This window comes from Sphaerodactylus townsendi, linkage group LG03, assembly GCF_021028975.2.
Source record: "Sphaerodactylus townsendi isolate TG3544 linkage group LG03, MPM_Stown_v2.3, whole genome shotgun sequence".
Taxonomy (NCBI): Eukaryota; Metazoa; Chordata; class Lepidosauria; order Squamata; family Sphaerodactylidae; genus Sphaerodactylus; species Sphaerodactylus townsendi.
In genome coordinates this window covers 71,566,390-71,593,844 of record NC_059427.1, presented here as the reverse complement: position 1 = coordinate 71,593,844, position 27,455 = coordinate 71,566,390, and the positions used below count along the sequence as shown (strand labels likewise).

Below are 27,455 nucleotides of genomic sequence, written 5' to 3'. Positions count from 1 at the left end.
CTGGACAAAATTGCCACTTTGGAAGGTAGAATCTATGGCATATTGTCCTATTGAAGTCCCTCCTCCTGCAAACTCTACCCTCTTCAGGGTCCACCCCCAAAATCTCCAGGTAGTTCATAACCTGAAGATGGCAACCTTAGTTTTTGGTAAGTCTTTATCTCAGAGAACCAGGCCCATGCTCTAGAATATAGTTCCAATTGGTCTTCCCTAGCGAAATGGAGTTCTTGACCTCAGGCGAGTCCTCCAACTAAAAAGCTCTGCCAGGTAATAAGATTACACAGGCCCCATTACGCCCTTTGTGAAGGCATCTATGATGTAGCTTGAAAGGGATAACCTTATTTTCCTCCTTAACCTCCTTAAATCCCTCAGGTTTTGAAATTAATACATACAAAGGAGTGCAGTTGGGGCATCTTGACTTGTGTGATGTTCCCACCACTTTTATATGGAGAAAAGGAAGATGTGTCTCCAATCTCCAGGGTGTACGGTCCTAGATAAAAAGCACAAGTATAGGACTCCATTATGTTTCTGAGTAGATCAATATGACTGGAGTAAAATAAAAGCAAGCAATGCATTTGCTACTGATGCAGCCTTCACAACACAAGCCTCTCTGAAGCCATCTTGATCAACCAAACATAGGAATCTCACCCATACTGAAGTCTTGCAGCATCCTTCTGATGTGAGAGGAATGATGCAGTCCTCTGTATACTTAGCACCTCTCCCACCTTTCCGTCAGAGTTCTTCCTCATAAGCCATTCCTTCCTATTACAGTCCTTTACCCCTCATCACACTATCTTCTGTGGGTTGAAATGTATTGCCCACACAGAAATGTGGAAAGGGAGAAAACAGGCAGTCTTACCAGTCACACAGATTGGACGTGGCTCAAGGTTATTAACTTCGGTCATCCCTTCAACCTCTAAGAATGTCACCCAGTTGCCATCCTCAAACTGGTGGCCTCGTCCCTGCTCATCCTCACAGGCCACTGTCAACACACCAGGGTTACCCTTTGAAAAAAAGATACAGGGGAAAGTGTTTACTTCTAGATGAAAAAGTTATAGCCTCCATGGAAATATACAGACTGGATCCAGATGATAAAGAAGGCAAGCATAAGAAGTGGGACATGGGAAGGGCATCAAAACTCACTAGGCAAAGTCAGAAGAACTTAATTACCTGGGTTATGTGCTGAATGACAGCAGAGACAGGTTCAGTCTCAGAAGGATCATATACCACAAAGTGTTCTCCAAAATCACAGAAGAGCTGCCTAGAGTTCAGAAGGAAGGCAAAAGAGTTAATACTTCTTTCCCACAGGGGTTCACTTTATCACTGCACCACACTCAAGTTCTCCTTCACTATCATGAAAAGCATCTCTTCACACAGGCCCTCCACCCACAAGTATCCCCCAGGTCCCCACTGAAAATCTATTTGAGCGTTCCTCTGAACTGGGATATCACTTCACCCCACCACCACAATACTCCCTTCTTGGCACAGGACAGCATTCACTCAACACATACCCAGCCAGACCCTTGGTGTCAGCAATGACAAAGCAAATGTTGTTGGCGTGGCAATAATCACTGATACACAGCTGCTCCTCCAAGGATGAGTTGGTCAGGACTACAACCTGCAGCAAAAGTTGGAGTTTACTGCTGGATGAGATCAGGGTCTCACAGAATAAGAAACAAGGCCATAAGAAACAACACAGCAGCAGCCCTTCCCAAACCAAGCCATGGTCGTCCCTTCCTTTTGTGCTGCTGTTGGCTGGGAGCAAGCTGAGTCCTTATGGCTGGCTTGGATCCAGCTACTGGTGAGATGGATCCAGAAGCTGATGACAGGTAAAGGGTGCTTCCGCTCCCTCCTCCCACACCACCAGCAGCCACAAGAGAGCTAAGCCCGTGAGGGCACATTAGCACCTTCCTCATTGTGTTGATTGTGACAGCTACTTGGGTGGCTCAGGCATGGTATAATACAGCTAATCCAGCCCATTGCCACATGAGCTGAGCAGTCTGATTTTGACCAAGTGTTTTGGAGTGTGACATTTGAACCCTGGATAATTAGCCCTCGTACTGCCACTATCATAAATACCTGGACACAGGCCTATAGGCTTGCCTGTAGCTGCAGCACAAGAAGCAGAAGCCACTACAGTAGGTTTGGATAAAGTCTTGTGTAAACACCAGATACTGACCTATATTCAGCCTTAGGCTGGAAGAAATTTCTTCAGCCTAAGAAGTCTACCTCCAACTTAAGGGGCTCTTCATCCAATGGGATCAGTGGGAGGAAGGCACTTTAGGCTGGAGGAAGATTTGCTCAGTGCAACACTAGGGTGCATGCTATTGTGAAGCCTTACAGAGGTGACGCCAAAACTGCTCCCTCTCCCTCTCTTTGGGATGATGTATGGTGTGATATATGCAGATCTGTCTATACCTGGAAGGCAGACAAGAAACTCTCAGACAGCGCTTCAGTATAGGCTAGCACAGGCACGTAGCTGTTCAGTTCTGCAAGACGGTGCTGTGAAACCACAGCTCGATTCTGGCCCACATCTTTCTCAGACAGGTAGAACTGAAGAGAGACAGCAATGTTAAGGGGGAAGGTTATTATGGTTTTGTCACAGGCACACGTAACCCAAAAAAGCAGGGAATTTACTCTTTTGTTGCTAGTCCTCTTCCCAGATTCAGTACATTGCCTGAGGTCAGACACAAGATTTGGCTGATAGTACCATTCCCAGACTTTATACACCATCAAATACATATTAAAAATAGGGTGTACCAACCGCTGAATCAGCAGAATAGTACCAGGGTTGTTTGCGTTCTGTAATTGTACATGCAAGTATGGAATTTGGTACTGGGAGTAGTAAGCAGCATCCTGAATATATCAACATTCATTTACTTTATAAAAACAAATACGTTTCTAATTCCTTATGACTGAAAAGACGGGCTTGATAATATATGGGCCCTGCAATGCCTGAGGAAATCTCAGAAGTCAAAGGGGAACTTGGCCAGTACCAAGAGGCAAGACTTCAGTGATCCACAGTGCAGAGAGTGCATATCCTTCTAAGACTAAGTGAACTGAAAGTCATGAGCTCAAAAAGAGGTCACTCTGCTTGAGACTGCACAACTGTCATAGAGGTTTTACTACTCTTCCCATATAGCCAAAAGGATGCATAAGACTGTTACATTGTTTGTTATTTAAATGCAAATGAACTAATCTATCCAGATCACCAAATTTCATTTTAATAGAGCAGGGAGATAGATAGTCTTAGCAGAGTATACATATTCTTACCCTGGTATTGTGAAGACACAACAATTAGTGAAGACTCACGGCTTTTCTGCACAAGTTGTTTACTACATAACCTGCTGGCAAATGCTACATTTTTTCTATGGACTTTGAAATATTCCCCCACCCCCTCCCCCGGTTTGGTTCCAGAAATATTTCTAGTTAACTTGTTCTCTACTAGGTTCACAAAAATGTTTTCTGCAGTGTTTTGCCCTGTTTCCAAGCTAGCTTTCCGTAAGCATGCAATCATGTTGAAATTGTCTTTATGTCTCTGCCCCACTAAATATCATTGACCCCTTATTCAGGCCCCTGTATAACCCCCCAACTTCCCCTTCAGCCATTTTATCCTCCCTTTCCTCCTCCATTTTCAGGGGGAATGTTAACATTCAGGCAGAGAAGCAAAGCTGAGTGGACCAGACCCGCTTTCTCAATTTCATACAGAGCTTCCAAAGTATGGTGATAAGGTTGAAAATGCGGGTACCAGGTTATGAGTTTTAAGATGACCCCTTAGGTAAATCAGCACCCAATCTGATGTAGTTCTGCAGGGTCTGTAAGATAGAGCTGGTCCACCAAGCATGCAGTTGAGGCAGTGACAGTTACCTTCTCAGACCTCCCCCTCCTGACCCCTTCTGACCTTCCAATTGGTCTCTGGTGAATTTGGATATATTACTGCCATCAGGATTTGTATAGAATTTGTATTGTTTTAACTTGATTTTAATGTATTTATTATATTTGGAATAATGTTTGTATGGCTGGAAACCCGCCTTAGCATGAAAGGGGAGGGCAGTACAGAAACCTAATAAAATGTTTAAAAGGAAAAAAACTGCAAAGCATTTACAGTATTACCCAGCTACATAAGAAGGCAGCAACTCCTGAACTGTTAATTAAACTAGCAGGCTATTGTATGACAGCTTTGAAAGGGCAGGGATAAGTACCGCATTACAGAGCAGGCAGGGATTTCACTCACTTCCCACACTTCATTGTTTTAGAGGCGGGGAGTTGCTCTTTTTTTTTTTTGCTAATGAGCTAAACTGGTGGCACTTTACCATTTCTCTTCAGACTATTTTTAACAGCAAAATAAACTGACTCATCCAACTTCCCAAACTGCACAACCTCATTTGAATTTCATGCCTAGATTACATCATAGCTCATGAAAGTAGTTAAAGTATGAACAGTTATTATTAACTGTTGTCTGGCTGTAGCAGAACATAAGAAAAGCCCGGTTGGATCAACCCAGTTGTTCATCCAGTCCAGCATTTTCACAGGGGCTAACCAGTTGCCCTGGAAGGCAATAGGACATAGGGGCCAAAGCCTTCCCCTGAGGTTTGCCGCCTCTGAAAGCGGAGGTCCCCTTTAGTCACCACTATAAGAACAGTAGGACTAGTCAAAAGTTCAGATGACTTATGACGACACTAGAGATGGTGGAACATGAAATGTACCTGAAGTATAATTTGTGTAAACTAACAAAAGTAATCTTTTACTGGAATTTAAGGATTTTAAAAAGAAAAATAAACCTCAAAATGTATATTACCTTTAAGCATACAAAAAGGAAGTGGAAGGAAGAGTACCCATATAGCCTTTGGAAGGCAAAATATGATTGCCTTTTCCAGGATGTGCATATTATGCCAATAAATGGCAAAAACTGCGCTACATGTCTGGCACTTGTGCTCCCACAAGCATACCTGTGAGGAGAGATCACTCCACTGAGCATCATGCTGATCGTGGACAGTGACAGATTTCACTCCTGCAAGAATGATGTTCTTGGCGATCTCCACACCCAGCCCCTTCATGCCAGAGACCAGCACAGCAGCTGTAGCCATCTTCTGCATGGCCTCACGGCCCAGCACAAAGCTAGAAAAAGGCATACCAGAGCAAAAACTTGAATATGTAATACAGGATAAATAGAATAAATAGCCAGTACAATTCACTTCCTCACATGCTCTCCTCAAACTTCCCCCTAACTTCCCCCTGTGATGTCCTTGCCAAACATGACTTTCCTGACCTCATGCCATAACAGACCCCAACATACCCCTTAGTCTCATATTTAGCTGTCACACAGTGTGATCTTATCTGAAACTTGTGAGGGTTTATGATGGTGGCTAAACCTATGGTGGAAAATTTTGAAGATACTCTTCAGCCAGACCCACCAACATCACAGCAATGCCACATCAGTGTGACCACTATGATAGTGCGGAACTGGGCAACCTCAGGTGAAGCAGGATTTAGCCAATTTCCTAAACCTCTCCAATCCCAGAATATGCTTCCTGCTCACTGGCTTCCATTTCCTAATAGGAGGAATGGCTGGTAGGGAAAGAAAAACAGAAGAGAAATTCAAACCCAACTACCACATCCTCCAGTCACCTATACACAAGTAGAACTTAAAACAGAAGTGGGGTTTAATTCAACAAAGAAGGACTGGCAATCAAAGCAGGATGCATATATAAAAAGACTCAACTTAAAGTTGGGATTGATGTAGTATTTGGGGTTTTTTACGGTCTCTCTAAGACCTTCTGCACGTCTTTCAAACCTGGTGGTGTCCTCTACCCATCTGTCTGTGGTGGTTTCTGTGGCGGTGCTTGTGTGTGTATGTTTGTGTGTGTGCTGCTGCTGAAATTCTTTCTCCATTCAATCTGTTCTTTGCCCTCAGTCCCACATGCAGTAGTAGGATTCAGCAGGTTCGCACCACTTCGGCAGAATCGGTTGTTAAAATAGTGCTTGTAAACAACCGGTTGTTAAATTATTTGAATCCCACCACTGCCCACATGGCTTCTCTCTCCTTTTTCTCCTCAGAACTCTCCCCTCCCCCAGGATTCATTTTCCTTAGGACTCTCCTATGGCTCAGGAATAAAATGCCTTTCCCCACAACCTCAATAGAGGGCCATATCCATATGGTTACATAGGCATGCAACACAGACCCATCTCTGGTCCATGTTGGGCACAGAGTACATTGTTTCCCTTTCCTGGCAAAAGGCTTGTGCTTCCTCCATGTCCTCCATTGACTTGAATCTAAACTCTTGGCAAGAGAAGTCTTGGGCAGTCTATAGTAGTTGCCTTTGATGTACTAAAAGAATGCAGGAATGCTGCAGCTGGATTATAGGGTTGCCAGAAAAATATCTTGCCCCTTTAACAGAGGCTTAATGGGATGCTATTTACCTCCAGCTGTCCACTTCAATTGTCCATTTCCATACCCTAAGCTTCTGATAACAGGACAAGACATTTTTCACCAGGCCAACTGGTGACCACAGGACTCCCCTTCATATCTGTCTGGCAAAAGGAAATTTGACTGCACACAGGGACTCAAACTCTTCTCTGTGGAGCCCCCTGAAATATATATCTCAGGTTTCTACCACTTGGGCCACCAGCCTCTGTAGGGTCAAAGAGCTAGCTGCTCTTCTTCCCCAGAACTCTCCCTATAGAACTCTGCATGTGAATTCATGAAACTCCTTTACACTGAATCAGACTGTTGGTCCATAAAGGTAAATTCCTCTCCAGGGTGTCAGGAAGAGCACCTGATCTTTTAACTGGAGAAGCTGAGGGTTGAACTGGGATCTTTTGCATGCAAATCAGATATTTTCCACTGAGCCACAGCCCTTCCTGTGGCTGGCAGCTGTGTGATATCAAACTGTGGCCAAACCAGGGGCGGCAGTTGGCTGTGACAAGACTGCCACTCTCAGGAGCCTTGGCAGTGCCCTGCTCTGTGACTGGTGGATGTTGTCACGATTGCTATGCACTCAATTGTGCCCTTGATGAAGTCAGAGCCTTACCAAATGATGTTTGTGTCACTTATTTTCCCGCTAGGGAAGGGTTACACCATACCGACTAGCAGACCACATCCTTGTGAGTGTGCCATCAGTATCAGGGTCTAAGGACAAGGCTGCCCTTCTCCCAGCCTTCCTCCAAAATAAATAACTACATCTGCTTGTTTTGAAACCTTCTGCTCTGGCCCCTTGAACCATTACCCTACTTGCCCTCTTTGTTCTGTGAGGATATCTCCTGCCTGCATATTATCTATAAAACATATTATCTACGTTATCTATAAAACAAAACCAAAAACTCACAGTTGACGCGAGTATAGTCTTTCATCAATCTCTGGAAGGTTCTCTAAGGTGTTCATTTTGCTCCTGCCCATCAAACAGAAAGGGATGAGTCAATACCTTTAAGTAAACTCCTTTCTCTCTGCTAAGAATTTAGGCTCGCTTTAAGCTCCAAGGTTTCCAAACTGTGACTTTTCCTCATACTCTATTTGCAAACATATCAAGTTACTCTTTGTCCTTTTTCATGTACAACCAGTGGGTAGTGAGGAAAGTTCAAAAATCCACATTATGCATGATAGACGGCACCTCTAAGCCCAATTAATATACCGGATCCACTTTTCATTATTTTGCCTAAGAATGCCCATCTTTCTGTTTCTCTCACTTCCTCCTTTTTCTTTTATCTTTTCTTTTTAAAAAAAAACAGTGCTTAAAAAGGCAGATGTCAATGGCAGATACATAGAAGTGAACTACTTTGGGGTTAAGGCTGAACCTGTCAACTGAACACCAGTGTATTAGAATGAGAAAATGGCATTATGCCATATGTTTTGGATTTTGCTGGGAATCTCATATCTAAAGGATGACTTACAAGTCGAGATGAGCCACTTGAAGTCTTTGGTGTATGCACATGCAATTCAATTCTATATGAACATCAAACAAATCCATTACATCTCTCCAATAATCCACACATTAGTATAGCTCTCACCTGACTAGTCAACAAGAAGATAACCTTAAAGAAGGCCAACGGACAGGTGCACAGCATCTGAATTTCACCTGTGAAAGGGCATAAATGCCAACAAGAGACACATTGCCCACAGGAAGTACACTATCACACAGAATGTCAGCCACGAGATTTCTCTGAATGCAGATGTGTAAGTTTCAGGATTCTTTCGGGCTGGGAGAAATTACATATCTTACCTAAACCGAGAGCTGCCTCCAGTACCCGACCTGAACCTCCAACGCTAAGAACAGAGCAGTGCTAAGGTTTTGCTCCGCCTCCGACCCTAGGAAACGCCTGGTTTTTCCTTCCCTTGAAAACGAAAATGAAAGTGAAGGACAATCGCTTTCCGGAAAAGTGGAGCATTCTCAACTCCCTTTCGGCACCTCTGTGTATAGCAGTCACTTTCGAAAGAGCGATTTAATAATCTTGGGCGACACTACGCATTATTATGATGATTATTGTCATGTTCCGCCACGAGTTGCCGCTAAAAGAATTCTGCAGCTTTCTTTCGTGCAGCATTTCAAAGTGGCCGGGAAACGCCAGAACCACTTCTCAGCATCTCGTCCCCGAAATCCGCACGATAGGTTATAATGTTAGGTGCAACCTTGCTGAGGGGGCGGGATTAGGGACTGTTTGTTCACTTCTGTTTCTCTTTTTAATTGAACGATCCTTATTAGTTGTGTACTCTGCTTGCCTTGCCTAGGAACTAATGGATCTTAGTGGTTAGTGCGGATGTCCTCATCGTTGGAAAGGCTGCAGAATCCACCCTTCCCTTGGGGTAGGTCGCCAAAAATTGTCAGAAAAGAAAATGTTCCCATTTTAACACGGTTCGTGGGGAGTAAGGCAGCCTTTCGCACGAGGAGTCTTGGGCCAGCAGAGCAATTAAATCGAATGCACATTTACTAAATGTCATTTAGTCAGTGATCTAGGTGTAAACGGACGACCTAGTCCACATTCACCCTGAAGTAAGTTCCACTGACTGCAAAGGGCATTACTTCTTCGGAGTCAACGCGCTCTGGCTGCGCAGGAAACTTTTACTCGAGTAGTGGAATATTTCAGTCACAACAAACACCCAGCGGAACCCGGCTGTGGAGGCGGGGCCCGAGAGTTCCCTTCGAGCGCATGCGCCATATGCCATCCCGTGGCGTTGTTTGCGCAGCAGGAGCTGCCGGTGCCGCGCTCGGCCTTGCCGCCCGGGTGCGGGTGCGGGTGCAGGTGGCGGGGGAGGATGGCGGCGGCGGCGGCGGGGGGCGAGGAGTGGGGGGGCCCGTCGCGGGCGCTGCGGGCTCTGACCTGGCTGGGTCAGGAGTTCGTGTCCGACTGGGAGGCGCAGGACTTGCGGGCCGCCCTCTTCCAGCTGCTCGTGCTCTGGCTCCTGGTGAGCTTGGTGGGCATCCAGGTGGCCTGGCGCGTCTACGGGAACACCGTCACCGGCCTCTACTACCGGCAAGGTAGGCCTCGCTTCCTGCTGGGGGCCCTGCGACACTGCCGTCCCCGCCGCCCATGGGGCCGCCTCCGCGCGGACAGAGTGGACATTTTCACCGTGGCTTCTCCGCTGGCTGCCTCTGGCATCGTCACTTCGCTTGCATGACCTTTCCTGCCTCTCTCCCCAAATCCTCAGCCCTGCGCGTGTCTTTCAAAGCCTTCAGTCCCCGGCCTCTGTTTTGTAGCAGCATCTGAAGCCTGGATTCGGGTAGAAACCAGCCGCTAGAGGCTGGAATGGAGTCTTAAACTAAACATGTGTGTGTATGTAAGTGCTGTCAGGTCTCTTCCAACTCATGGCGATGCTATGAATCGATGTCCTCCAAAACGTAGTGGCAACAAGGCTGTGACTTGAGGTTGGCCTATATGGCTTTGCTGTCAGTTCATAGATCGGGGGTAGGTGGCCGTTCATTGTGTCTGAAAAGTATAGTTTTTGTGACATTAGTTGCAGTATTCCCTGTTGTCTGATCTTGTTGACTCCCCACTCCTTGGTCTTCTCCTCCCCCAAGACTGCATAATAGTTGGCTAGATGGGTGTTGTGATGGTAGCTGTTTCCAGAGTGACATTGTAAGCATCTTTTGCGAGTAAAATATCTTTAAAGAAAGCTAGCTTTCAGTACAATCTAGACTGGAATCACTCTGCAGAGGAGAGCACTGTTGGGGTAGTTACGTCAGACTGTCAAGATCTGCATTCAAATCACCATGCAACCATTATACTTATGAGATGACCTTTACACTTATGAGATGACCTTGAGCAAGACACACACTCTTTCTCTGCCTGCCTTGCTGAGTTTTTGCAAGGAGGAAAATTGAAAAGGGCCTTGTGTGGTGCCCTGTGATAGATTTGACAAACTGTGGGAACTTGGTACTTGTCCAAGCCTCCCTCACCTAGTCTGCTTTCATGTTACCTTTTACTTGGGATCCTGTTACTGAATATATTGGGGGCTGAATCCTTGTGAAGCTGGACAAAGTACAGGATCTACCACTGACACTCCCCTCCCCCTTTATCTCCCTTCTCCTTGTAATACTTGGTTAAGACTTTTTTTGTGCATGAATTATACATAAGAGTTACCAGAGCCCAAACAAGACATTAAGTGATCTCTGCTTGTTGAACTTTTCCTTTGGATAGTTTCCAGAAAACTGAGACGTTTTATGTTGTTGTCTGAGAGCTAGAAAGATTATTCAGTCTTGCTGGAATGGTGCCAAAGTCCAGAAAGTCATTCAAAGGCTAACTGGTTAATGTCAAGAATCTACTTTCTAATGAGTTCAGCATTGTTATGGGGTAAATGAGCTGTGGAGGCATCCCTAAAATTCTGGCTTACCAGAATATTACCCCAACAGAACGTGTCATATTGCAGGAAACGGGCCCTGCCAACAGGGGTGGGAGAACAGCGGAACCTTCTGCTGCAATTGGTGCAGTTGTCTAAAGTTTCACATTTGGTAGGTGGTTACTTTGATTAACATTAATCGAATTGCTGGGGCCTAGATTTTAAAGCATCTGGAATGTTGCTGGTATGAGGACATAACATGCCATTTATAAAGAATTATATTTGTGTCTTGATGGCAGCTGTGCTAGTATTAGGTGCAGTGGCAAAGCCACCAGGGGGCTGGGGGGTGCGCAACGCACCGGGCGCATCATTTCTAGTCACACGGGGGGCAGAAAAGTCCCCCCATGGCCCCCCACGGCACACCCCCCACACGTACTTTTAGGAATGGAACATCCCAGAGAAGAAGCCTGCCTGCGTTGCCTGGGCCTGATGGGAACTACATTTCCCAGGGGCTCCTGGGAAATGTAGTTCCCACCAGGCCCAGGCAATGCAGGCCTTCTCCTTTCCTAAAAGTAAGTGGAATGGGGTGCCTCAGGGGGGGCCACGGGGGGGCGGAAAAGCCAGAGTGTGCACCGGGCGTACTCTGGCCTAGCTACGCCTCTGATTAGGTGGACACTTGAAAACAGAAGCCCTCATCCAGAAAAGCCAGTGTCCTGAAAAAGTCTGGCATTTCTTTGCAATGGAAAAGCTTATCCACTTGGTTAAGCTGGGCAGACTAGTCCACCAGATTTCTTAATTACTTGTTTCCCTTTCCTGCAATATACAGGAGTTCCCAAAATGATTTATGTAAGGCCCTGTAAATATTGACCTCCCCCCCAAGTACCCAACTCAGAAGCCCTTACTGCACAGTTCACAAAACCTTAAGTACCCAAATCAGCTTTGTTATTTGATTTCAACTAGGAGAGTTTCTGGCCACTGTTAGTTTTAATTGTTATTTGTTAGTGTATTCCTACTTGAATAAAAATAGTTGAAAAGGACTTGCTTGCAAATACTGTACCTCTCCAATTTTTTGTCAGCTACATAGCAGTGGTTTCTTTTTATCCTTTTAAGTTTATTGGATCTAAAAGTGATCAATATATATGGCCTTCATTTTATTTATTTCAGTGACATTATTTCTAAACAGATTGTTCTGTAATTGCTGGGATTAATGTTATGGTTGCGTATTTAGGAGTCTTTTTTTAGATTACTGAGATTTTTTATCAGGTGCCTTTCTAAATATGGTTTCTATGAAATACCTTCTAAAGAGTTTGTGTATACTTAATTTATTCCCACAATTTCCTAGCTTTTGATCTTGATCTACTTGTGTTCCAGGCTCAGTAAAAAAACATTGTCTATTTGGTTTTACTGATTTGTTATCATGCACCACTCTTCTGAAAAATTCCTCTACAACTAAGAAATTAGAGTGGGCAGAAAGACTGTGAGAAGGGGTATGCTTGCATCCACTGTCCCAGGGAGGAAGTGAAGCTGTGCAAGAAATAGAAGCCAAAGAAGCACTGCTGCAGAACTCACATTAGGAAGAAATCTTCAGCTGGCCCAATAGCTTGCTGACAGCTGCCAAGATTTTCTATCAGATTACCCTTTTTTGTTACTTTTGATCAGTGTAATTTAAAGGACAGAGAGAGATCCAGGGACAGTTGCTTTGCCCTAGTTGGTGAGTTGTAAATTGCATAGAGTGAAATTTATATGATTTTCCCTAACCAGTTTTTATCTTACAACCCATTGGCAAAAGCATTGGTAGCTCTTTGTGGAGTGGGACAGTTTCAGAGAAAACGTTTGTTTGACTGCTTTCTCCTTTCCAGGTCCTGGAGGACAGAATGGAGGGACTCCTGATGGCTCCTCCCACTTCTCAGTGTGGTAAGTGTCTTGTGCTTCTGACTTGGATCCCCCTGTCTCCATTACGGAATCAGCATCAGCTTGAACACCAAATGCCAGAGAAAACAGGATGATTTTTACCTATAGCCTCTGATTTACTAATGTGTTGTATTTGATTTTCCTCAGGGAGAGCTCAAGCAATGAAACTGTGAAAACCCATCGGGAATAATAACGGAGCTAACAAAACCAGACTGTTGCTGCTCAGGAGCATAGAGGATGCCTGCTGGGCAAGAGGCCTTGGTCCGTCAGTGCTAAGGAAACTGCAGCCATGCTTGCCTTTTCTCCTGCCCTGTGGCCTGGCTGCTGGCTAACACTGGTGCTGTAAGGATTGTTCCCCTGTGACTGCTCTGATCCCTCCAGTTATCAAGTGTGGAGTCTCAGGGTTGCTCTACTCAGGTTGGGGAAGCTGCAGTTTCCCTCCTTTAAGTTGTTAGCATTCTTCTTTTTGCTGTAGTGCTATTCATTCTGCAAACCAGCCTTGAGTCTCCTTCTGTTCAACATCAAGGTAGCTTATTGGGTTGGTTGGGTTGGGTTTGCTTTCTTTTCTGCAGTTGTGTTTGAACTCCTCTTGGTTTAAAACAGTTCAAGGGAAATAAATCTCAAGGATGAAGAAGAACACTGATGTTGGGGAGAGCCTCAGATTTTTCTTTAGAGTTTAAGTCACCCTTGCTAGTATCAGACGAAAGCTGTCTTTAGCAAGCTGTGGTGGCCTAGTCCAAGAAATTTGAAATCCTTTCTCGTTCCTTGCCTCAATAAGTCTTTGCACTGTGTGTCCCCAACTGAGATCTACGAGCTCACCAACTTCTACAAATGTTCCCGCTCCAAACTATAGTTCTTGGTGCTCATTCCCTGGAGGAGTAATGTAGAGTGTGCTCTGCAGCTGTGTGGTATTAGAGGTACTGATTAGCACTTCATTCTGCCAAACGCTGCCTCCTTGTTGGTTGTGTATAATGTACATATTATAAAGAGATAATGGCCAAAGCAAATCATGTGTTTCTTTTTGCATTAACTGATCTTCTTGGTACTTCATGAACATTTTTAGATATGTAGTTACTTAAACCTAGGCTACTTTCTGATAGATAATTTGCATTCTTTACAGCCCAAAGCAGCATGTTCAGGTTCTACCTTATGAATTATCTAGGCTGGAAACAAATGGAGGAATTCACCCAAACAGAAGAATTTGACCAGAATGCTGCCTTTTTTCAAATTCTAGAATTGTTGATCCGGTGTTTCTAGAACCCCCCCAGGAATTCTCTTTAGAAAAACAGCTGTCTGCCTGTCAGGAGGATGCTATCTATGTGATTGAAATACATTCCCAGATCCATGTAACTTCTTAAAATAACCAATTACTGCTGCTAGAAAGATATATATGACCATATATATGATCAGGCTGCTACATGTATCCACTGCCATCTGTGTATTCTTTCCTTGATCTCTACTTTGTGGCTCTGCACGGTTTGTAGACAACTAGGCTTTCCCTAGTACCTCTGTCCCATGAGAACTGTATTACATCCGTTATTTCGTAGGGCAGGAAGTGATCTCGTGCTGTCTGCTGCTGACCTTGAGGCGCCTCAGCTCCCAAGACTGTTTTTCACAACCTCTTGGGAAAACAGGAGGGGGGTTCTCAACAGGGGAGCTTCGTTCTGCCAGCTTCATGAGAACTGGTTTTGCCACATATAGTGCTTTGATACCTCTTCAATAAACACTACTGATCAATACTTCAAAGTATTGACTAAAGGTTTCGAGACCTAATACTGACTTAGGTAAAATGGTTTGTGTGCGTAATTGAAAAGAAGAGAACTAGTCAAGAAGTCATTTAGTGCAGTGAATGAAGCCAGGTCCATTTTTGACTGCCCATATCATGGAGCTTGTTTGTAGACCAGCATCCTTTTTGAATTAGAAGTCCTGACACCAATAATGTACATTTCATATTGGAACTGGGAATGGTGGACTCCATTGTCTCTCAGAGACCATCTGTAGAAGATATCTCCCATTCATTATTACCCAAGGGAATAAAAGCTTGTTAAAATGTACCAGTTGGGACCAAAACATGTTTGTATAATTAAGAAAACCTAGCTCTGATGTTGAAATATATCAAAGGGATAAGCAATGTGCTTACCTCTTCCTACTTCAAGAACAGAAACAATAAACATGGGTGTCAACTTTACTAGAAGGTCTAGTTGAGCACATATCGGATCGCAGGAATGTTATTTATGACTGCATCTCAAATAAGTAGAGGGCAGCAGAGAAGTTAAGGGTACTGTTTAATTTTTGATTAAACTGGAAACCAGTACAGACCTAGGCAGGCTCTGTGCAGGGACTGTGGCAGCTCAAGTTATTGCTACGTCAGTACTAGTTTAAAGGCACACATCTCCTGGGACTAGTCTATGCTGCTCTTTTTAGCTGCTAAGGCAATTTCTTCAGCAGATTAAACTGGTCTTCCTTTTTAAGTACTGATTGGTTCTGGCAGCCACCATTCTTAAAGGAAGTCCCAATGACTTTTTACACAGGTTGACAGTACAAAACAGTTTGTGCCAGCAGCAGCAGCTCATTTCACTGTGTAGTAGTGGGTGGGTACAAAGGGCATCTTGGTCACTAGAGCTGGACAGCTCTTCTTCCTCACTTCTACCATGAGGTCTGTATTCAGTTTGCTATGTTCACTCTCCACGTAGCCCATGGCAATGTTCTTCTGCAGACAGGGTGAGGGACAGCCACTTGTAACCTCACCTTGAATAGGAAGGAAAGGTAAGTTAATGAGAGACATGCAACCACCCTTAATGGCTCTAGTTTTGCTCTAGTAGTGACCTTGATAAGCTATGCATGATCAAGCAGTTGGCTGCTGTTCTTGGTGTCCAGCAGAGTTCTTCAAATGTTATTTGCAGTAACTGAACTGCTAGGTTGTGAAGCATTAGGCATCTATTGGAAGCTACTTCTAAACAATGAAATGAAAAAAAGAATACCAGTGGCACTTAAAGACAAAACTGATCCCTGCTAGGATGGTAAAGCACATTGGGTCCTGGGCCAGACACGGTCATTTAAGCTGGAACTATTTTCCTTTATCTCTAAAGCTAACTTGCCCAGTGGGAGGCGGGGGGGGGGGGGGAATGAAACATTCCAAACTGATGCTCCACCTACCAATGATTTTGCCTTCTGGGCCAAGGACCGGCATGTGTTGACGGATAGGAGGACCTGTGGAAATCAGTCCTATACGTTTCCTCTTTGGCTTTTCTTTGATTTGAGCCACAATGATCTGCGCACCAGGAAAATCCATGGCAATACGTCGGCGTTTCCCTGAGAACCAGTCAAAAGGAAAGTGTTATTGCTAGTAATCAGATTGGGAATCCCACTGCCCTAATTCAAATGACCTTGCACTTGGGGGCAGATATGTTACATAAGCTTTCATTCATGCCACTGAAAACTCTTAACAACTTCCTTCCCTTTGCCAATTTATTATTTCTGTGTATTTCCTGCCCTGCACACCCTGGACCTGGGAGTACACTGTTTTCCCAAAAGGAAGGCAAAGTTTTGTCTACATAAGCTACCAAGAAACGTAAGGGGCCATCTTAAATTTGTATTTAAGTTACAGTTATGTAAAGTAACACCTTTTGTGAGTGACTTCTTAAAAGAGGGATAGTCTTACATTCAGGGTTGTCTTCCTTTTGAGTAAACACAGTAGTTGATTTGAGTGGCCCAGGGGAGGAGTTTGATCAAGTTCTGCATTGAGAGAGGAAAGGGGGAGGGGGAGGCAGCACAAATCCAGAGATGCAGCAAACACCTACCCAGGGTCCATGTCAGACTGGCCTCCACAGGAGTTGTGCTCTCTTCAATGTCATTCCCATAGAGACAGAGCCCTGCCTCCAGACGCAAACTATCTCGAGCAGCAAGTCCTGCCAGCCACACAGTTGGATCTTTGAGCAAGTTCTCAGCCAGCTCTACTGCTTGGCTTGCAGGGACAGAGATCTGGGTAGGGAAAAACATTTGTTATTTGGTCAGTGGGCTTTGTACCCTCCTGACCCAATTTTGGTTACTCGCCTTGTTCACTCCTGGCCAGCCTCTGTTATTCACTTGGTCTGACTCCTCAATCCCAACCAGCTTGATTTGGTGCGGTCTCTTCTGTCTGGCCTGAGCTGACTGCTCCCTTCTCAGTGACTCTTCCCCCATGCAATCTGACTTCATCAAACCACATGACTTCTGCTGTCATGTTGCCCCATTCCCTTTTATCCCCTGGGTGAGGTGACTATGTGGTACCTCTACGCCATCTTCGCCTGTGTAGCCGCAACGTGTGACCCTGCAGCCTTGCACGCCAAATACACCCATCACCGCACTGCTCATGAAGGGCAGCTTAGCCAGACTGTCTGACACCCCAGCCTGCAGCACACGGGCCATGGCAGGACCTGGTAGGGGAAGAAGGAAGCAGAATAGCAGGCTGAAAGATCTGCAAGCGTCTGTAAGTTCCAAAGATCCTTCCCAAAACAAATCCTAATTGAGTGATGGAAGAATTGTCTATTTCAGCTATAGATGTTGTTTTAACTACATAATGGACCCAATGCTTCCTTCTGTAAGCCTAACCATGTCTTGATTAGAGATCAAGGGTAGAGGGGAGCATAGAAATGTGTACCAACTTATAGTGAGTTTTTGAAGTCAGGCCCAAGACTAACTAGTGTCCCTTCAGCTGATCATGAACTAGACTTGTAAGACCCAAGTGAGCCTAACAAAGCAAAACTAATAGGGTGTTTTAGATGGGAGTACAGCAAATGCAACAGAACAAATGACTTGAAGCTAGAAGAAACATGGCCAGTACATAAGAACATAAGAACTAGCCTGCTGGATCAGACCAGAGTCATCTAGTCCAGCACTCTGCTACTCGCAGTGGCCCACCAGGTGCCTTTGGGAGCTCACATGCAGGATGTGAAAGCAATGGCCTTCTGCTGCTGCTGTTCCCGAGCACCTGGTCTGCTAAGGCATTTGCAATCTGAGATCAAGGAGGATCAAGATTGGTAGCCATAGATCGACTTCTCCTCCATAAATCTGTCCAAGCCCTTTTTAAAGCTATCCAGGTTAGTGGCCATCACCACCTTCTGTGGCAGCATATTCCAAACACCAATCACACGTTTATTAGTCCTAATTCAAAGGAAACACTTCTTCACACAACGTGTGATTGGTGTTTGGAATATGCTGTAATGGTGTAATGGTTAAGAGTGGAGGACTCTAATCTGGTGAACCAGGTTAGTTTTCCCCACTGCTACTCATGAAGCCTGCTGGATGACCTTGGGCTAATCACAGTTCTCTCAGAACACTCTCAGCCCCACCTACTTCACAAGGTGGCTGTTGTGGGGAGGGGAGGGAAGGCCATTGTAAGCTTTCTTGAGACTCCTTACAGTTGAGAAAAGTAGCCACAAACTCCAACTCTTTCAGAACAATAGGCACTGAAAGTTCAGTGCATTCTTTCACAAGGTGAGTGTCTGGTCCTGTTACTGGAATACACATTTCTCCAGTTTTGTTAGCATGATAGTTGCAGAGGTTAGATGTACCTTGCAGAGCAAGCAAAGCATTCTCTGAAACTTCTACATCGACATCATATCCAGCAGCTTTCATTTCTTTTGCCTTGTCCTGCAAGAAGAAACAAGAAAGGCAGCAAGATCATACAACCTAGGGACAGTCTCTCCTCGTCCATCCCATCCCATCCTTCCTGTAATCAGACTTCAACATCTGCAGGAGAGAGACAAATCAAGTCACCAAGAATAACAGAAGTAACTGCTTACCTGTCATCCCAGTTTTTTGTGTTGCTTCCTCCCCGGGTGAACCTGGCTGGAAACATACCTGCATGAGGGCTAAATCTTTGTCCCTGCAGCCTGCGTTGGAGACCACATAGAGGTGTTGCTCTGAAGTGCTTGTCGCAATCAAGTCATCTAGGATGCCTCCTTTTTCGTTCGTGAATAGAGACAGAGTGCCCTGGAAATAAAACTGGTCTCAGCCTGACTCTAATGACCAGCCTTTTTAAGTCAACTGTTGCAGCAAAACAAAAGTCTACTGGCATCTTAAAGACTAACAACAAGAATAAAGCTTATATTGAAATAGGTGTCATGGGCAGTTGTTAGACTAAAAAGTGTCACTGGACAATCGGTCATGGGTAGAAATTCAATAATAAAGGATCAAAGTCAGGGGCAGGAAAGGCAGCCATTGTCTTCGCAGCCACCATGGTGCATCACTTATGTTGGCTATTGCTGTGCAGAGTGTAAATGCGCAAAAATTCCAGACACCCATTAATCATGGACTGTGACATCAACTCCCCCCTACTACACAGATTTTTGTTCAAGGTTTCTCCTATATTTGTGTGATAACAAAGCCACCAGCCCTAGTGTGTTGTTGTTGTTTTTAAGAGATTAAGAGCCACAGGGATATTCTGTGATCATTTTAATAATTTGCTTTTGGGTACTGGGCAGTACACCTTTGTGCCATCTATTCTGGAAACAGAGGTACTACAAACTGTAGTACAGTACTGCTCCCCCCACCCCACCCCCCGGTAATCCAATGCTGGGTTACAGCTTGCAAAAAATAATGAAAAATGCTTCAGGCACACTATAGTTGATCGTAATTAGAAATTCATGCATTATGTTTATTTACATTTGTTCCCCTGTTCCATCTCGTGGGCTCAGGGAAGGTTACAATATATCACTGCCTAATTTTGCCTTCTCAGTTGCCCTGTGATCAGTCAGTCTAAAGACCAGACTAGTCATGGCAGTTCCATGAACAGAGCCCTCAGTCAGCACTCCATTTTCTTAGAGGAACATGTGAACAGGGTCTTGGTTGGGACCGTGGTACAAACTGTTTTCCTCAACTGAAATGACTGCATGGAGATGCTGTTTGCCCTATTGTGGCAGATACATGAATGTGGCTCTTTCAGGTCAGAAAAATGGCATGAGGGAGGAGGCTTAAACCTCACATCACAATCTCAATCTGAATTGGGCTCCTGGTTTCCTGCTGCTTAAAGCAAGAGACCTCCATTCCACATCTTACAGCATCATGACCAGAACCAACTTGCTAAAAAAATCTGGTCAAGAAGTATGTGAACTTGAGAGTCTCATCTATAATCCCAGCATGTTGTCCATTGGACCACATCTGTCTCGAACTCACAGGCCTCCAACATACCTGATCTGGCTTCAGTTCTGCAATGTCCCCAACTACCAGGCTCTCCAGGAACTTCACCCGCTCTCTGCCAAACACTTTAGTCTGTGAAGGACAATAAAGTCACATTGCCCACATGTTATGTAGTACCCAGGACATGGTCAGGTTCCAGAGCTGGGCATGGGACTACTGCCTAGCCGGCAACTGCATGGTTTGGTGCAGCTGGGTTGTACAATATGGCAAGAATTGCCAGCAAAAAGTCCAAATGTAAGGTTAGTTCTCCTGCAGTATTTCTGCTGATGGAGGTGGGGATGATTTTTGCTTGTTTCCTTTGCTTGCTACATTCTTCAGCCTTCCCAGCCCCCCCCCCCCTCCATGATCCTGGGGGTTCCCATTTTCCAAGAGCAGCACTGGTGAGAAGTTATTTTGAACTGGAGCAGAAGTTAGTAGGTCAGAATGCCATCAGCAGAAATTAGTGCTAGGTCTCAGACTAGCAGGTATCATCAACAATGGCTAATGATATGAATATGAACTGGCTTGCATTAATTAGTCCAGGAGTGCATGCAGCAAGTCCTAGTGATAGGAAAATGTACTGTGTCACAATTAGTTTTCATTGCTGTTTGAACCACTTAAATGTGGTGCCAACTGCATTTAACCATAGGAGTCCGGCAATATCATTAAAAGGTCAGACCATGTTTTAATTCCGCTAAAAGTTTCCATGAAAAGCAGAGACCGTGGTACAAATTACCAACACAATGCCTACTGCTCTGCTGTCTGAATTAAATACCCACCTCTGCATACATGGATCACACCGCAGAGCGTATTTTACCAGCCCTGAGCTAAGTCAGCCCATTCAGTTGGCATCCATCATCCTTCCCCAGCTCTCTTAAGTCCTTGCAAATCAGCTCAGACCTCTCACAATGCTGCTATAATTCCCCCAAAGCACTTGTTGAAGACTAATTAAAAAAAACCTGCTCAACATAGTGGGGCACAGGGGCAGGACCATAAGGATCACCACATTTTGAAAGGTATCTGCATGGGCCATGGCTGATCAACACTGGTCAGGTTTAAAATTGGTCACTAGTGATGTATTTGGGGATTAAATGTGGTGAAGAACAAGAGAAGCTATGGCAGTAAGGCAGGGTCCTTCTTCTGTGGCCAGCCGCTCCTTCAGACCTTACCTGCAGCATGTGAGACACATCAAAGAGTGAGCACTGCTGACGCGTGTGCAGGTGGGACTCCAAGTGGCTGCGAGTGTACTGCACAGGTAGGCTCCAGCCAGCAAAATCCACCATCTTTCCACCATGGTGCCGGTGAAAGTCATAAAGAGGTGTTCGCTTCAGGCTGTCCTACAGAGGAAGTGAGCACCAATGGTCAGTCACCCACATGTAATCATCACAGTCCAGCACATTTGTCTACTTACATCATAGCTACTCCCATACCAGACCCATCTCAGTCCTGTTCCAGGAATGTGCACAACACAGTTCTTGCCCTCCCCAGCTTCCAACTATGCTGACCCCTCTGGGTGCAGTCCTGGATTGCTCAAGGCTCACAATGCTGATTTTGCTAAATCTGCAGGACCCTCTGTAGTCGTACCCACGAGGTCCCAGGGAAGAGACGACATGCGGAGATTTCATCTGGTGGAGAGAGCCAGCAAGCAGGAAGTGCGGGATCCCGTGATCCTGGCAACTCTGCCGTGCGCTCGCCCCTCACACCTTTTATTAGGGTTTCAATGGGGGCGTGTAAAAGGGGTCGGGCAGGCGGGACAACGGGAGGTCGGGAGAGCGGGAGAGCGGGAGATCATCATGTGATGCATGATCTCATCGGGCTGCTACGTGCGGGAGGAAGCATCCATGTCTGGGCCTAATCTTCACCTGAGGGCAGGAGCCGTTGTGTCCCTTTGTGTGGGACACCTGGTGACCGCGGGTCAGGCAGTTCACGACCCGTGACTCATGGGGGAGCGGGGGTTGGGGGAGCGTGTGCGCCCGGAAGGCCGTAGCAGGCACCGGCATGCCTAGCGCTCCTTCTACGGTTCTGCCGGGTTCACAGGCTCACCCCTACACCCTCTTGCTGTCTCAGAGTTCACACAGTCCTTGAGAAAGGTAACCAAGAGGAACAAGTGGTGTCAGAAAGAAGTCCAGAGGGCAAAAAAGAGCAGAAGGCAAGATGTGCCTGCCAACAGGTGTCTTGGGGCTCCTTTCTGGCATGAATTGCTTTCAGGGATAATCTTGATATGTTGGCTTCACACCCAGGATTCCACCCTACCAACCTACATGGCTCAAGTGTTGTACCATAATGTGCAAGCCAGAGGGCTACAGTATAGTCTTCAGTTACAGTAAATGAGCACATGACAGAAAGGGCTATGCTAACTTTCTCCATACTTTGAGGATTTTTTGTAATCATGGTACATTTTTTAAAAATTGCCCCTATATTTGCAGCCTTGAGATATACAATCCAGAAGGCTACCATCTCATCCCCACATAAGGGGCAGCACAGTTGTTGACCCACACACCCAGCCCTATCTTCAGAAAGAAGCTGGAATAAGTTCAAAACCTTTGGCATTACAATATTTGAAGAGGGTGGCAGTATGCCCACATCTGACCACTCCATATGTTTTACAACAAAATATACCAAAGGCTAACCTTGGCATATTTCACTATAAAGAATACTTTGGTGGCAAGGGGCAGCTCTGTCGGAGTGCCTCTGACCTTTGTAGTGAGCCGTGTTTGCTTAGTGCTTTATAACAAGGCCAACATCAAGAGGGAAAAGAGAGCCCGCCCTTTGGACCCCTCACAGGTAAGCAAGTCTCCTCTGTTGTCACTTTCTCAGCCAGGTACCTCAGCCAGCACACCAGGTACACTTTCTCAGCCAGTTAAGCTCTGGGCTACGTGTTTATGGCTGAAAGTTAAGTCGTGATTATCTCCAGATAAATCCTATTTTCAGTTTTCCTCAGTATAGCAGGTAATGACAACTGCCTGTGTGTACAGACTTTCTTACTGCAGCACCATTCATGGTTTTAAAAAAGTCACAGGAGAGAAATTGCTTACAGTTGAAAGAATGGATAGTGTAGATCTGTACTTCTACAAGACAAATGCCCAGCCATGTAAAGTGAGCTGTCCCTATGCTTATTCCCAATGTTCTTGCATTAGTAGTGAGAAATCGTGATTATCCAAATACTGATTAATGGGGATAGTTTGAGTGTTTGTGCTGCAGGCTACTAGTAGTGCTTCTAGTTGGGACTATATGTGGAAGGCATCTTCTTTTAATTCATACGACCCCTTAACACTGGTCATTTCTTCAGTTGAAGCCTGTAAATACTTCGCTCAGCCATTCTATTGATTCTGCACCATTGAGCAAAATATTTCTTAACAAAATATACCCCCTGGGCAGATGTAAACAGGTACTCCCTCTGATATTGAAAGGCTACAAGAAGAATAACTTTCCCTGTTGTAGCCCAATTTGTATGTTACAGTGAACATGTATATCCTGCATGTACTGTATATCCCCGTCCATAAGAAAGAGCTGAGATTCAGATGAATCCAGGGACTAGTACCTGGGTAAATGAGAGCTTCAATTCACACACTCAGCTGTACATACACTGAATGTCACAACAGGATAACTCAGCACATATCGAAAGGAATATCAATTGTACACTATACACAGATTGTACATATGTTCATTGCAACTTGTGAACATGCTACAAGAAAGGGAGAGATTGCTTGCTTTTGGGTGCTTGCAGCATTTCCATCTTCAGTGGAAGACTCCTTGGTCAAATATCTGTTTCAAGGGACATCAGCAATCTCAGCAAAACCGCAGGAAACTCTCACAAGATAGCAGTCAGTTCAGATGGTGAAAGTCCAGACAGGGGCATTTGCCAGCGCTGTCTGAAGTTTGCCAGCGTGAAGGCAACGCTCCCTGCCCAGAGTGTCTTCCCGTTTTCGGCGAAGCAAAGATCAACCGGGGAGTGTCTAAACAGGTGTCAAACTCAAATACAGCCTCGGGCAAGAATGCATCTAACATATCTGGATTTATGCCATTTTGGAAATTTTCTCGGGCGACATCCCCCTCCTCCCTTTGACCTCCTCCAGCACAAAGTGTTGGACCGCTTCAGCTACGGGGTCCTGTCGAAACAGAAGTAGCATCCCGCCTCCTGCTTTAGCAATGCAACACTTAAAAAAAATATCTCATAAATGTTATGGAGCGGCGCTTGCTCCCACACCAATACTCTTAGGAGTGCCACCGAGCTCGCGTCTTCCCCAGCAGCAGCAACCCTGCACAAGACTGTCCCGCTCTCGCCCAAGGGTGGGAGAAGGGGCCCCTCTGCTCACCTGCCCAGCAGCGTAGCCCCGCTTGCCCCGTAGAGTGGGGACGCCGATCCCCAAGCGCGGAGGCACCCCCCGCACCGCAGCCCCAGCCCGCAGCATCCGTCCAGCCATCCAGCGCCCCGACGACATGGCTGGGGAACGCCTTCCCTCCCCTCTCTGCCTCCCTCCCACCCACTCGGACCCTGTCCTCGGCGGCCGATTCCCAGGAGGAGCTTGGGAACTGTAGTCCCAACCCCGGCGACCGAGCGAAGCCTTGCACGAGCCAAGGGGGCAACCAAGCACTTCTCAAGACCATTGGTGCAGGCTTTCTTAGATCGGGGACGATCCAGTGGATCACTGCTGAAAGCGGACCTGCCACTCCCTGCTGCCCCGGCGCTCATAGTTATGTTCAACTACGTAGTTATGCAAAGAACCGAGGAAGCTGGCTTCTTTTGGTCCATCTAGCTCAGTGTTGTGACAGGCAGGCGGCGGTCCTATGTCAGCATTCCGGATATCCTCTGAACTACCGACCTGTGACTTTGCTCGAGAGCTTCTTCAGACGACGAAAGTGCTCTGCCACTCAGCTCTCTGTGACATCCTTCATTTGAAAGAGGCCAGCGTAGGGGCACTTGTCATTTATATTCCATTTTGCTACATTGATCCTTCAGAGTAGTTTACAAAACAGAAAAGTACAAAACAAGCAGAAAGTAAAAACAAAACTATACACATAATTGTATCGTTTTATTATTGATTTTATTTTCTATCTGTTTTTTATATTTGCTAGCGGTGGTTGTAGCAAACAGCGGGCTAGGCACTGAAATAAGCAAGCCCAGATGGACAAATGTTAAATACTATTAAAACACAAGAGGAGAAAGACTTTTGCCAGATGCTAACAGAGATGAAACTGGCTGAAGATGTCCAGAAACAGAGCTTAGGGGACCTCCAGAGAAAAAGCCCCATCTCTGGTAGAAACCCACTTGCTTCTGTGTTCCATTCACACTGAAAGATATGGAAGTTCTTAGCTGCTAGGTGGGTTCAAGAGGTGAGACTGGATGAATGTCAGTTCTCCACAGTTTAAAAATGTTAAAAGGTTTTTCAACTGATCCTGGAAACAAAATGGAAACCGATTAAAACTGGATTTCTGGTACTATCTACACATCCCTACTTTCTCTGTAGCTAAAGTATGAAGAAGGGAGGTCCCACACTGTAACCTGGGAGATCCCAATCCAATAAGGGAACATGAAACTTTCACGCTGCATTGCTGTGTTGAAACCTTACGCCTGCAGGTTGAGAAGTCCTTAATTCCAAACCACAAGGTCTTCAAATTGTTCTTTGTAGTTCTGGAAATCCTATACAGAGCTCCTAGTCTGGTATTCCATACAGCCCTACAAGCTGTGACCTGAATGGCCTACAATAGCCTGATATTGTCAAACCTTGAAAACTAAGCAGGGTCAACTCTGGTTAGTACTTAGATAGGAGACCACTAAAGAAGCCCAGGGTTGCTAGAGTGGCACCCAATGGCAAATCACCCCTGCTGAATGTCTCTTGTGCTGGAAATGCCACAGGGTTGCTGTAAGCTGGCTGGGACTCAACAACACTTTCTGCCATTACTACAGCCTTGCAGATGCAAAGGGGATACTCTGGAGAAGTCTGTGGACAAGTATAAGACACATCATTATCAGTTCTGCATATGGACCATGAAGATGCTAATTTCTAGTCCCTATATCACACTTACTTCATGCACAAGATCCTATCACAGCCACAGTACAGAGGCAGAGTGTTACAATATTTAGCTCTACTAATTATGATTTAATATCCTGAACTCTCAGCCAACAAAGCTAAATTATGTGACTAATCAGTGACATAGGTATAGATTTTTTATGGGGGGTTTGGGGGGCAAGGCCACGCCCCCGCCCGCCCCTGGGGGCATGGCCACACCTCCCCAATCCCCACCCCTGGCCTCAGTACTTATAAAAGCAGCTCTCCAAGGCCAGGGGCAGCAGACTCCCCTGCCCTGCCCTGCCCTGCCCCCCCCCCGCCCCACCACCAGCTGGGCTCCCAGCTAGTAGCCAACAGTCCCTTCTCCCTTCCCTCCAGGCAGAGTGGTAGCTAGGGAAAATGGAGTCTGGTGCAAAATCTGAGGTTTGCACACACCCCATGGGCGGCTGGTGTAATGCTGGAATCCACCCCAAACAGCATCACTTTCAATGGTGTTTAAATTAGGGAGGCCACATTCTCCTTTTAAATCCATCTTAAAGGGCAAATCTGGGGTCCCCAGTTAAAACAACATTGCAAGTGATGTTTTGGGGTTTTCCCCCACCCTGAAACAGCATCACTTTCAATGTTTAATCTGGGGACCTCAGATTCTCCCTTTAAATCCATGCCAAAGGGGGGGGGGTGATTTAAAAGGAGAATCTGGGGAAATTTGGAGGGTGCCTGCTGTCAGGGGTGCAATTGTTAAACTAGCAGCACCAAACTTTCAGGGTATCGTTAGGAGACTCTCCTGATGATACCACCCAGGTTTGGTGAAGTTTGGTTGAGGGGGTCCAAAGTTATGGACTCTCAAAGGTGTAGCCCCCATCTTCTATTAGCTCCCATTGGAAACAATGGGGGATGGGGCACCCCTTTTGGGAGTCCATAACTTTGGACCCCCTGAAGCAACTTGGGTGGTGTCAGCAGGAGACTATCCTGATGATACCACCTAGGTTTAGTGAAGCTTGATTCAGGGGGTCCAAAGATATGGACCCTTAAAAAGGTAGCCCCATCAACTATTAGCTCCCATTGGAAACAATGGGGGAGGAGGGCACCCCCTTTGGGGGTCCATAACTTTGGACCCCCTGAACCAAACTTCACCAAACCTGGCTGGTATCATCAGGAGTTTCACCTGACAATAGCCTGAAATTTTGGTGCCACTAACCTAAAAACTGCGTCCCCTGCAGGCCAAAAAAACCCCAAAACTTTAAACTACAAAAAAGCCACAAACAGGGGGGGGACAGAGCTTCGGACATGCAATGGGGGGGGGGGTTGAACCCGAGAAATCCCCCCCCCCTTACCTACGGCCTTGTGACTAATCTAATTAATCGAATGTACTGGGTGATCCCACCACTCTCTCTGAATATAGGCCACTTTTCTCCAACAGTACGCAGGACCCAAAGAGGCTTACAATTTTCAAATCATTTTAAAATAGAATTAACCAAAAGTAAAAATACAACAAGATCTGCATTACTGATGCCAGTATTATTACAAAATGCCAGCCTACTCAACATTGTCCTGACCGTGATGGAAAGGATCAAACAAAAAGTCAGGACTCTATTTTGCTCCATTAAAAC

The 27,455-nt window shown here is 45.7% G+C and overlaps 3 protein-coding genes across 3 annotated transcripts in view; 1 reads left to right on the top strand and 2 right to left on the bottom strand.

Moving 5' to 3' along the window:
* UBA7 (ubiquitin like modifier activating enzyme 7) overlaps positions 1-7,691 on the bottom strand; it is a 49,180-nt gene extending 41,489 nt beyond the window's left edge. The window contains exons 1-7 of the mRNA XM_048488538.1: positions 7,323-7,691; positions 4,947-5,115; positions 2,416-2,550; positions 1,509-1,615; positions 1,168-1,258; positions 857-1,001; positions 390-487 (exon numbers count right to left, since the gene is read on the bottom strand). Of these exons, the coding sequence (XP_048344495.1) occupies positions 390-487; positions 857-1,001; positions 1,168-1,258; positions 1,509-1,615; positions 2,416-2,550; positions 4,947-5,115; positions 7,323-7,393 (816 nt within the window). The 5' untranslated portion in view covers positions 7,394-7,691. The remainder of the gene's footprint in view (positions 1-389; positions 488-856; positions 1,002-1,167; positions 1,259-1,508; positions 1,616-2,415; positions 2,551-4,946; positions 5,116-7,322) is intronic.
* Positions 7,692-9,182: 1,491 nt separating this feature from the next.
* On the top strand, positions 9,183-13,683 carry TCTA (T cell leukemia translocation altered). The gene is made up of 3 exons (XM_048488537.1): positions 9,183-9,467; positions 12,625-12,679; positions 12,824-13,683. Exons 1-3 carry the CDS (start codon positions 9,245-9,247, stop codon positions 12,864-12,866), a joined length of 321 nt encoding a protein of 106 aa, XP_048344494.1. The 5' UTR covers positions 9,183-9,244; the 3' UTR covers positions 12,867-13,683.
* A 1,265-nt stretch (positions 13,684-14,948) lies between these two features.
* Positions 14,949-24,284, bottom strand: AMT (aminomethyltransferase). The gene is made up of 9 exons (XM_048488532.1): positions 24,151-24,284; positions 21,004-21,171; positions 19,847-19,927; positions 18,518-18,649; positions 18,229-18,307; positions 16,946-17,091; positions 16,477-16,657; positions 15,833-15,988; positions 14,949-15,424 (listed from the first exon to the last, which is right to left on the bottom strand). The coding sequence occupies exons 1-9, from the start codon at positions 24,274-24,276 to the stop codon at positions 15,246-15,248; spliced, it is 1,248 nt and encodes a 415-aa protein (XP_048344489.1). The 5' UTR covers positions 24,277-24,284; the 3' UTR covers positions 14,949-15,245.
* Between the last annotated feature and the right edge of the window lie 3,171 nt (positions 24,285-27,455).